This window comes from Microtus ochrogaster, chromosome 5 (assembly GCF_000317375.1).
Source record: "Microtus ochrogaster isolate Prairie Vole_2 chromosome 5, MicOch1.0, whole genome shotgun sequence".
NCBI classification, from domain to species: domain Eukaryota; kingdom Metazoa; phylum Chordata; class Mammalia; order Rodentia; family Cricetidae; genus Microtus; species Microtus ochrogaster.
The window spans coordinates 64360924-64373235 of record NC_022012.1 but is presented as its reverse complement, the minus strand read 5'-3'; the positions used below and the strand labels follow the sequence as shown (position 1 = coordinate 64373235).

At 39.4% G+C, this 12312-nt stretch overlaps 1 protein-coding gene across 3 annotated transcripts in view; it reads left to right on the top strand.

Annotated features, from left to right (window-relative positions):
• The window catches only part of Myo5a (myosin VA), a 157044-nt gene that overhangs the window by 128832 nt on the left and 15900 nt on the right, over positions 1–12312 (top strand). For 2 of the 3 annotated variants that reach the window (XM_013346380.2, XM_005347626.3), the window contains 3 exons: positions 2045–2243; positions 5837–5930; positions 10564–10710. In XM_013346380.2, the coding sequence (XP_013201834.1) occupies positions 2045–2243; positions 5837–5930; positions 10564–10710 (440 nt within the window). Of the gene's footprint in view, positions 1–527; positions 609–2044; positions 2244–5836; positions 5931–10563; positions 10711–12312 lie in introns of all 3 variants that reach the window. The other variant, XM_013346381.2, reaches the window with a different exon arrangement.

Below are 12312 nucleotides of genomic sequence, written 5' to 3'. Positions count from 1 at the left end.
AAAGGTCCTGAGTTCAATTCCCAGCAACCACATGGTGGCTCACAACCATCTGTAATGGGGTCTGGTGCCCTCTTCTGGTCTACAGGCATACACACAGACAGAATATTGTATACATAACAAATAAATAAATATTTTTTAAAAAAGATAACTGAAAATTTCATTTTGAAATAGATTATGAAAATTGTCACATGAAGATATACCTAGAGTTTTCATTTTATGCATGTGTTATGGTTAGCCTTAATGAAATGGTTGATGTGTAAGATCATATGGCTAGCCTCATAAAACATTAGAAATTAAATGTCTCATCTTCTAGTCATTTCATTTTTTCATTTATTTGTGATACGACTTCTTGCCCATTTTTTAATTAACCAAAGTAATTTGTGATAATGTGAAGTCATTTGTAATTACTAAAAATGGTCCTATCCACTTAGTAAATACTGAAATATCATGTGCTTTTCTTGACCACCATCATCTCATTTCCATCCTGTGTCCCTTTGTGTTTTGCATTGTGTTCTTTTACATGGAAGATCATCTACTATGGATTACCAGGAGTTGAATGAGGATGGAGAGCTCTGGCTGGTTTATGAAGGGTTAAAACAAGCCAACAGGTTATATCTGTCTCCTCAGAATGAAATGTTATTAACTTGTTTTTCTTACTAACAGTGACTTACAACTTTGACTACTGTGTGTCTTGTGCATTTACAATCTTCCTGAGACAATTAGTCTCAATAAAACTTAGACTCTGCAGCCAAATACCTACTTTTAAATTGTTTCTACTAACAGATACTGTTAAGGCTAACGTTGATTATAGGTGAATATAAATTGCTTCATGTATGCCACAGTGCTGTCAGGAGTGAAGATCTAAAAATTGTAAATCTCTCTAAGATTTGAGGAAAACAAGACTTTAAACTGAAGCAGTTATTGGAGCATGGCCACTAATACTTGTTACCTGGACAGTAACTTATCTGTAATAAATGTCAATCTGGGATACACATTCCTATAACAAATGTGGCCACTTTCTCATTATTGTGATGCTGCCTAAAAGTGTTGTCAAGTACCTGATTCAACATTCTCTGTTATTATGAGATTCAAAGCCAAATAAGGATAACCATCTGAGATCAGCAATTCACTTCCAGGAAAAAAAAATAGAATTCACTGTGTCTTTCTCTAACACATTTATCTGCCCTAATGCTGTCTGTGTCTTAAAAATCTCACAAAAATTCCATTATCATGATTATAATTTTAAATCATTACACTGTTAAATGGGCTATGCTTGTTCTGCTTTATTCTAACCGTAACCATCAGTATTAACTGCCGTGTTGTCGGTTAGCTTTCTTGAAATTTCCTAAGGTATTTTAGTCTGCTGTTAATAGTTTGCTCACAATAGCATCAGTAAGTTTTACTCAGCAGTTGATAACAAAGGAAATTGGGACTAAATGTCTTTCTCTTCATGTTAGTTACTGCTTGACTATAACTTTGTCCAAAAGCAATATCTTGTTAGGATTCTGTTAGATATGTAATCTCATGGGGAGAGAGATGACAGTTCTGTCTACACACACACACACACACACACACACACACACACACACACAATTACAGAACTACTAGATTCCATTGGATAAATCTGTGGATCTCTAAGTAGTGCATTAGCCTGTCTTGGATAAGTGGACAATATTAAAAACATGATCCTGGTTCCACCTTTGCCTGAAATCAATGGCTGTGCCTTTTTAAAGGTCTTTTTCATTAGATTGGGAATGTATAACCTTGCCTTTTACAATGCAACTATTTATCTATCTGTCTGTCTATTTATTTATGGCAATGATGCTGTATTTGCCAACTTAGAGGAGAACTTCATACAATTCAAAGATGCAGATGTGACACATGGATTCCCATTTCTGGCATTTGAGTTTCATGACATTACTGGAGTCAGGAGTTGCACAGATGCTAGAGAGTATCTGCTTTTCTTATTCTTGCAAAGGAACATGTAGCTTCACACCTTCTAGAGGTGTCCTGTCCTTTACAAACTTGTGTGGCCTCTCTGCAGGCTCTTGGAATCCCAGCTACAGTCACAGAAGAGGAGCCATGAGAATGAAGCCGAGGCCCTCCGTGGGGAAATCCAGAGCCTAAAGGAAGAAAACAACCGGCAACAGCAGCTACTGGCCCAGAACCTGCAGCTGCCCCCTGAGGCCCGCATTGAAGCCAGCCTGCAGCATGAGATCACACGGCTGACCAATGAAAACCTGGTAAGGAGAGTAGCAGTGTCCCAGTCTGCTGTATGTTCTTTTTGGACAAGCACAGCTTTTCCTTGTTGGGAATGACACTCTTTTGTCTCTAATAGAGACAAAAGGAAAATATGAATGTGTTGATACAAATGAATCAAAATAATGAAATTGCACCCAGCTGTTTCTCACAACAGTCTATTGGACAGTTGAGCCCTCTCAGACCTTACTTGCAGAGTTTGGAAGAAAGTCTCCTGGCTACTTGCTAGGCTTTGAATACCAGAAAGACATGGCTACAAATTATTTTCCTTTGATCCCAAGCATCCAGTGAGGATGCCATCCAGCCCTTCTAGCAGACAAGCCAAGGAAGGGTCTTGGTTGAACTAAGCATGGGCTATGGGTGGAGCTTCTAAAATAGGATGGAGGGACTAGTATTGAGCTTGGCACATTTTATTCTTTTAAGCAGAACTTGTACATTAATAAAGAGGGCACTTTTGCCTTTCCCCTTACCAGATTCTGAATGCTGAAATGGACTCCAAGACTTCTCCTTTTTTCTTATTCCTTTAAAAAAAATTTTGCCAAGAAAAAAATTATTTTCTACAGTATTTCTCTCTCCATCACATTATAACCTTGATTATATATCTGAAATTTTTAAATCTGTGTAAATTTTACAGATATATTTATTGCATAAAAAGTCATTGAAAGATCATAATTACAATTTTTACATAAAATCTGTTCTTTAGTGTCATGAAAAAAACCTTTTAAGATCTATACTAAAAGTGTTTCAGTTTCGTTGAAGGTCTAATTCCCATCAGTGATAACTGACAACACAGATAGGTCTCTGCTACCAAATGTTCAACCATGTTTTATCTAGATTAGGAAAAAATCAGAGTAATTTCTTTCCAGTCTGTCTTATGTATGAAGCTCCATGGTAGGAATGTGGGGCAGGGGATGAGGATGATGTCTGAGCTCTTTCAGTATGACTGAACCTATTACTCAATGGGGAAATCTACTGAGTCACAAAGTGTTCTTTAAAAGTTGTGTTTTACTCTGTTGCTTAAATAACTAACAATGCTTTTGATGATTACAAATTGACAAATGTATGGAATAACATTTTTTATTTTATTTTTAAATTGATCAGTGTACAGACTCTTTGCTTCTGAATCATTGACTTAAAATGTTAGATGTTCTGTGAAATGGGTTTGTTTCTGGTGGTAGATTCTCAGTTTGTTCACTACATTAATCAAGTGTTGCCCTTACAGCCTATCTGTAATATTCTTGGCAAATTTTGTACCCAATGTAGAAATGATCAAGCCCTATATTCTAAATAGAAGACTCTAATTAGTTTTAGGCTACCCTTTGCAGATCAGCTGCTTGTACCATTACACTGACTGCTAATTCAAAGAATATTATCAAACTCAAGGCTCTCTCAGGCTACTTAGAGTTTCTTAGTCTTAATTATACATTTTTTTAGGATGTACTTGAGCAGAATATTAAGGCAACAGTATATCTGAGCTTGGTGCTTCTGCTGTTTTGCCTTGCATGTCACCCCCCCACACACACACATACTCACAACATGCCAATACATATAGGAATGGCTTTCGTTCTCCTCTAGTGCACAGGCCTCACAGGCCTCCCTCATGCTGCCTCTCGCCAGTCCCACCAGTTCCAAATGGTAGTGGGGTGCTAACAGCACTTCCGCCTTTTTTTATTTTGTTGCATTCCTTGCCCTTGCTGCTCTTCTGGTTACTGAGCAGGGTCGGGAGAGTCACAAATAAGGGAGGAGTAAAGGGCTGGGGACTAGAATTTCAGTCTTCTCTGGGTACCACAGTCTCCTGTTCTATTGACTTGCTGAATGACAACATTCTGGCCATCACCTGTTTCCAGTGGTCATGCAAAATAGATCTGTAAATATGAAACTCAGCTATACTAAAAAAAAAAGAACATGGTAATGGTAGGTGGCAAATTGAAAGTGATATAGTTTCATTACCTGTGTTTTAAAGTTTTTTAAGTTAATTTTTCTGAGAGGTAGCATTCCCTCAAAGACTCAAGAAACAAATATCCATTGTACCTGTTTTTTCAGTATTTTGAGGAATTATATGCAGATGACCCTAAGAAGTATCAATCATATCGGATTTCACTTTACAAAAGGATGATTGTATGTAAACCGCAGTGCTTTTCCGTTGTCTTCTGCTACTTCTAGCCTTCTCTAACTGAAGAGCACACTGCTGCCTGCCGCTGCCCAGGAGGTCTCTTCAAAAATCCTCACAAAGTCTCTTCCCTCAACCTCCACAACTCTCTTTAGCCAGTGTGGCATCTCTTTCAGTGTCCTGTGTCCACTGTGTGTTTGGTTTGTTGTTAACCCGAGGCTTACAGTGTGATGGAAGCATAACTCACCACTGGAAATGTTAGCTATTCCCTTTGAATCGGTAATCCACTCCAAATCTACTCTTGCACAAGCTGGAGAACGAGCCAGTGTTTCAAGTGTTGTTCTTCTCTATAACTTAGTGACAAGCACCAGCCATGGCCACTGGTTCATGGTCCTTCTAAGCTTTCTCAGTCTGGTGCTGTCTGCTTCCCTCCTGCTTGCTGAGTTTATAACTGCCTGTCCTTTGAGAGAATTCTTTATTAATTAGAGCCAGTAGTCACAGATATCTTACCTTTGCTCTGCATGTTCAGGTTTTCTTTCTCTCATTTTTTTGCATTAGGCATGCAAAGTTAGGTGTTTATTTTTTTTCCATTTATTTGTATTTTTGAAACAGATTTTCTGTGTTGTAGCCCTGATTGTCCTGGAACTCTGTAGACCAGGCTGGCCTCAAACTCACAGAGATCCACCTGCCTCTGCCTCCCAAATGCTCGGATTAAAGGTGTGGGCAACCATCCTGAGGCAGCTTTTTTTCCCCCAGAGAAAGACTCTCACTTCATAACCCAGGCTGGCCTTGAATTCTCTCTCAGAATTCCAGGTACTTGAGTTATAATCATGCACCTTAATGCCATGTAGCAAAGGTTCTTTATCATTTTCCTTATTTTTTTGTTTTTGGTTTGGTTTTTGAGACAGTGTTGCTCTATAACTCTAGTTAGCCTTGAATTCAGAAATCCACCCACTATTGCCTCCTGAGTGCTGGGACCAAAGGTATGTGCCACAACATCTGACTTAGCTTACTTTTAGTTTCTCCACGCTTCTTCATGTTTCTTAGGCGTTAAGGCTAAGTTTATAGCTGGTAAATGCTAACAGTGCTTTACACATGGAGTGTTAGCTTTGCGTAAGTGACGCCATCCTCAAATCTCCCACAGAACTTTTGTGCACTCATCAAGACTCAATTTTGCTCAGTCCCCCTTCAAAAGTGACAATGTATCTGTGAGTTGTTGCCCGTAGGCATCTGCTGGAAGACTTCCATCACGCTGTAAAGGAACTTAGAGCAGTTGTGTTCCAGTTGCCGTCACTGTAGCTGCACCTCCCTTGTCTGCCAGTTTGAGCCAGGTGGTGGCTCCACCAGTGAGCTCTTCTGCAGCTTTTATGTAAACTAACAGTGTGTTGCCGTGGTTGTTTGTGCTCCCTTTGTGCCTGTACCAAGCCTGTTTTGATCTTTCTGATAAAATTCTCATTTTGATCTTAGGATTTGATGGAACAACTTGAAAAACAGGATAAAACTGTCCGGAAACTGAAAAAACAACTGAAAGTCTTTGCCAAAAAAATTGGTGAACTTGAAGGTACTTAAACATTTTACAGTATTTCTCAAATTTTATTTCCTCTCGCTAGTCTTAATCTCCCTCAGATGAATTTTTAGAGAAATAACCAAGATGACTTTTAACAATCCTTACCTCTGTGGAGTGGAAATTTCTACTTCTACATGTGGGAATAATTTTCATGGTAATATAACAGTAAGTTATGAAGGGAGAAAATTCATTCAGCAGACATCTAACAAACATCTGATATGTCAGATACTGCCCTAGTCAGCATAGCATGTGCTTAGGAGCAAGGGTTCTAGAGACTACTTCTTGATTCAGATCCTGTCTCTTCTATTTCCTAGTCTCAGAATATTTGCAAATTGCTGAACCTCTCTGTGTCTCAGTTTTCTCACATTCTCACTGGGAATGATGATGTTATCTATCGAACGTGGTTTGTAAGAACTGAGTGTGGTAATGTGGGTGACACATCGACAATAGTAATAGTAAATGCTATACACACCTGCTTGTTAGCACTAGAGCTACAAAAGGAATGTGCTAGAGTCTATCCTTAAAGAGCTCATGATCTAATAGAAGGAAGAAAGTGAATCAGGAAATAGGAATTATAATTATAAATATAATTTTAAAATATAATTATTTCTATATGAAATAGATAAGCTCCTTGAAAAAAAACTCAATATAAACATACTAGCCTTGTCTTGTGACTTAGTTTGTCCATTCAGTAAGTTTTATTGAATACTTCTTAGATGTTGTACACAGTTGCAGGTGCTGGAGGCCTAGCTGTGAAGACCAAAGCAGATGCTCAGTCCATTCTGAAACCATATCACTGCTCAACGCATTTTAGAGACAGAATTTCAAAGATGAAATTCCCTTTAAATCTTTGCAAGCTCTTACCATTTTGGTCACCAGTGATATGTTCATCCTAACATCTATCATATTCGATAGTTGTCATCTTTATGATCCTCATATGACAAAAAGAGTAGAGTCTCCACCACTTGAGATATTCAGGAGAATCTATCCCATTGAACTCTGTGTTTGCTTTTTCTCACTCCATCACACTATATTATAACTGTTCTGTCCGACTGCCGCTGTCCTGGCCAAGCCCTGCTCATTCTTTGGGATGAAAGGCACATGGCATATCATCAGAAGCATCCTGATCCCACCATAGACCACATGACCCTGTCTGTTTGGTTTATACTTTCTGTGGTTTTTCACTGTCATATTTTTAGCAGTTTTTCTTTTTGAATTACTCATTTCTTTGGTAGACCAAGAACATTCTGAGCATGGAAATCACCTCTTATTTCTTATAGTTACAAGGAGCACAATGTCTGATCTATGATAGAGCATAGTACCATGGGTGCTAACTTTGAAAGAGGGTATTGCTCTCTTTAATGTACTGATATTGAAATGTTTTAGATGTCAGAAAGATTACTTTATAGCCATGTATTTTCTAAAGACCTTTAGTATTACACATAATTCATATATTACTTTGAAACTAGCCGGGCGGTGGTGGCACACACCTTTAACCCCAGCACTTGGGAGGCAGAGGCAGGTGGATCTCTGTGAGTTCAAGGCCAGCCTGGTCTACAGAGCAAGTTCTAAGATATCCAGGGCTGTTAGAGAGAGAAACTCCGTCTCTAAAAACAAAACAACAATAAAAAAGAAAAAAAAACCTTTGAAACTGTAGCAGTTGGGAAGATACCTGTGCATGTAAAGCACTTTCCATAAAACTATGAGGACTGGATCCCCAAAACCTGCATAAAAGGTTGTCAGGCATGGCAGCTGCCTGTAGTCCTAGTTTTAAAGAGACAGAAACAAGGAATCTACAGAACAAGCTTGCTAGCTAGACAAGCTGAAACAACAAGCTTTGGGTTCAGGAAAAGACCCCACCTCAGTGCATCAGGTAGAAATAGATGCCCAATGTAACCTTAGGCCTCCACATACATACATGTGCATCCAGGTGCATGAATGTACACATGAACATGCACACATACCATACATACAAATATAAGAAGAAAATCGTCTGAAACTCCAGGTCTATACATGTTGTCTAGGGTTTTTGTCCTGCCCAGTTTCCACAATTAAGTGCCAAAGAAATCACACAGAGGTCTTCATTAATCATAAACTGATTGGCCCATTAGCTCAGGCTTCTTATTAACTCTTATAACTTATATTAGCTCATTATTCTTGTCTTTGTTAGCCATGTGGCTCAGTACCTTATTTGGTGAGGCAGTCACATCTTGCTTCTTCTGTGGCTGGGTCAGGACTGCCGACTAGGATTTCCTTCTTCCCAGAATTCTCCTGTTCTCATTGACCCGCCTCTACTTTCTGACTGGTTGTCCCACCTATACTTCCTGCCTGGCTACTGGCCAATCAGCATTTATTTAAAATATCATTGACATAATACAGGCCATTGTCCCATACCATAAACATATGGGCAATAATATTCATTGGCAATACTTAAAAAGTCTAGGATTTTTTTTTTTCAGAGAACCATCTTCACTGAACTAGACATTATGTTAAGACAGCAGAGTATTTGCTCTTAAAATACTGTTTTAAGGGTATTGGCCTGTGAGGTCAGTAAACTAGAGGCTCTTTGCCAACGTTAGTGAATGTGAATAAATATAAAAGCCATTGTTATTTCACATTTTAAATTACTTTTCTTTAAATGTGAGGTAAACTCAACGTTTGAAATATAATTGAAGAGAGAAGTTAAAATATTCCAAAATGCTATTCATTTTTGGCCATTGTCAATTAGTTATCTTAACTTTTCAGTTAAACTATCCTGAAAGCCAAGCAAAAAATAACATTTGTGTTAGCAGCTCATGGGTTAAACAAGAAAAGACTTATTTATTCTTAATGAAGTTTATATTTTGAGTTAAATGATTTATATCTAGAGGCTAAAATGAAATAGGTGCTACATAACAAGCTCTTCTGACACTTCTCTCTTCCTCTTGACATGTGTTTTATACCAGAATCTTTGTGCAGCAACGCCCTTCTAATAATCAAAAGTTATTTGTCTTTCTTTAAATGTGTTCAAACATATTTAAATCTTTTGCTTTAATTTAAAATGGCAAGACTCCTGCCTCTCCTGTGGGCTATATTTAATTAAGGACATTTTTTAAAAAGCAAACTTTAAAAAAATACCAACATGTATAATTTTTAGCAGAAATTATACAGCTAAGTAGAGAGTCTTTTCAAAATCTGATCTACATGGTGCTCTGTTTCAATTCAGGAGTGGGTGTTACATCTTGGCTTTCATTAAAAAAAAAAAAAAAAGACCTGAAAGTATTCTAGAAACCAGTAACTTTTGATACAAGACAAACAAAATCCTCGAAACTACAGTGACATACCTGATACCCTGCCTGTTGGGTCGTAGGTCTAGAACCTCAACTTTCTGATTTCCCTGCTTCGTTACCAGAATTTTCTACTTGTAAGAAATTGTCTGACAACAGGATTCAACCTGAGATTAAGATCTTTGTGGTACTTTTGAGAGAAAAGGCAATTTTTTAGAGACTCTTTTGAATTGCTCTCCTTTTCCTTTGGGTCTGAAAGAATCTAGAACATGAAACTAGAGATTGCTGCAGGTTCCAGAAGAATGCCGGTCCGTATTGCAGCCCCAGGCTAGGTGATTGCTGACTCAGTCTGTCTGTGCTGCTCAGGCTGGGCAATTCATAAGCAATGGAAAATACATTTTTCACGGAGAGTTATTTGTCAAAGGGATAGAGGTTCAAGAAGATATCTGTAGGTTCAGTGTCTGGGGAAGACCTGGTTTCTGCTTCCTGGGTGGTGTCCTATTGTGTAGCTCTCCAAAGAGACATCATCTGTTCACACATGACTGAAATAAGCAGAAGAAAGGTTAGCCTTATGAGGGAGACCCTTAAAAACCTGATTTTAGGCATTTTTACATCAGTTTGTGCTAATAAACACTGTCTTATCAACTATCTTGATGTGGTTTGAATTCGAGATAATGATAAATTTTAAATAAACGCTCTTGCTTTAAATGACTAAATATTGGATTCTTAGAACAAACATGTGTTCTACTGTCCCTTTAGAATGTTTCTCTTCTGTTTGAGAGATTTGTTTGTTTGCTTGCTTGCTTGCTTTTGAGACAGGATCTCGTGTAGCTGAGGCTGACCTCAAACTGACTATATAGCTGAGGCTGGCCCAGTATGCTTGATCCAGCTGACTCTTTCCCAAGTGCTGGGATTACAGACATGTTCTGCCATTCCCACCTTGTTTTTCCATTCTGCAAGCAGGAGCTTGACTATGTTTAACTACTTTTGGTTGGTAAATATTCATTAGCAAATCTGCTAAATTGCATATGCTGGGGACTTTTTGTTGTGCTGTGGATACTTGATCTTATTGTAAAGTAAACCTGATACAAAACAAACAAAAACCCTTGCCAGTTTCTGGGTAGCTTTTTCATATTACTACTTGTGTATCAGCCTCTGTGGCTGTTGGAGTAGAATTGTCCTTTAATATTGCTATTTACACAGTTTCAGCAGAGAAAAATATTTTAAGGGGGGGGGGGGGCTAAATGACAGCGATAAGGAGCTTCAGTTCTTGCAGAGTCCACTTTATTTTACAAGAGCATGGAGCCCTCTCAGCCCTTGTACCTGACAAAATCTCTCTCCTCGCTTTGTTTCTCCTGAAGTGGGTCAGATGGAGAACATCTCTCCAGGACAGATCATTGATGAGCCTATCCGGCCAGTCAATATTCCCCGGAAAGAGAAGGATTTCCAAGGAATGCTGGAGTACAAAAGGGAGGATGAGCAGAAGCTTGTGAAGAACCTGATTCTAGGCAAGTGTTTTCTATGTGGGTAAGATTCCTTCCAGCCAGGCCAGTGCTGGAAAGGCTAGTCACTGAGTTTGAAACTGATTTGATAGTCTTTAAAATTATTTTCTTGACTGGCAAGGTGACTCAGTGGGGAATGGTGATTGCTGTCAAGCCTGATGGTTGGGTTTGGTTCCCAGGATCCCCACTGTAAAAAATTGGTATCACTCAGGAGCTTCAAGACCAAGGTCTCAGCACAGAGGTGCCCAAGAGTGAGAGAGCTCAGGGAATAAGAGACAAACGGGAGATAGAGGACGAGATAGAGGACGAGGGAACAGGGGAGAGAGGGAAGGGATCTTTGTCCCAGAGGGATAAAGGGGAGACAGATGTTGCACATAGGAAAATGGCTGTTTATAATGATAAAAAAGGAAACCCTGTGTTAGGTTGAGGTGTTTAGTTTTAATTGGGCATGTTAATTAGGTGAGCCAAAGTGGGCTTTTGATTGTTGGGCTTCAATACTTTGATAGCTAGACCTTGGTAGTCAGCCTCAGGAGGAAGTGGCCAAATAAGGGAATAGACCTTGGTGGGTAGCTTTAGGAGTGTAATCTAATGGGTTTTTTTTAGCAAGGCAGAGGGAATGGGGTAATGGCAAGGCCTGCCAGAGCCATGCCCGCCATGCTCGAGCTGGCCAGAGTCCCTTCACCTATGGTGGAAGGAGAAGGCAGAGTCCTGAAAGCTGTCCTTTGACTTCCACAAACATTGTGTCATAGGCCCTCACACAACACACACAAAACAAATAAATGTTTCAAAAAAAAATAAGCTCTAAAATTTCTTTTTGGAGACAGTGGTCCCGTTGTAGCCATGCTTATCTTAAACTCCCAGGAGTTATCATCCAGTTTCAGCTTTCTGAGCAGCGAAGGCCATAGATGTAAGCCACTGGCAGGTCCAGCTCTGGAGTTTTCTGGGTCATCATTTCATCCTGCACTGGAGTGCTGTGGTAGAGTCCTTACTGAGAATTAACTATCAGAGTGGGAGAGCCTGTGTCTAGGATCCAACTGTAAGCCTCTCAGTTCCGGCTTCATGTTAAGATCACTCGGGAATTTTGGTTTGGTTTGGTTTTGAGACAAGATCTCATCGTATATAGCTCAGGCTGAACTAAAACTTGATATGTAGCCAAAGCTAACCTAGAATTCACAGTACTCCAGTCTCTTCCTCCCGAGTACTAAGGCCTATGTGTATTTACACTACAAACAGCATCTGGGGATTGTGTTTGAGGGGGGAGGGGAATTAAACCCAGAGCCACACGAACAGTAGACAGATACGAGCCATATTCTCAGCCCACTTACAAGCTCTTAAAAAGTGTTGATAGGCCGGGCAGTGGTGGCGCACGCCTTTAATCCCAGCACTCGGGAGGCAGAGGCAGGCGGATCTCTGTGAGTTCGAGACCAGCCTGGTCTACAGAGCTAGTTCCAGGACAGGCTCCAAAGCCACAGAGAAACCCTGTCTCGAAAAACCAAAAAAAAAAAAAAGTGTTGATAGCCCCCTGCCCCAAATTAAGTAAATTGAAATTTCTATGGAAAAGAGTTTACTAGTACTATTCTGGAAACGTCTCAGGGATTCCCAAGTGTA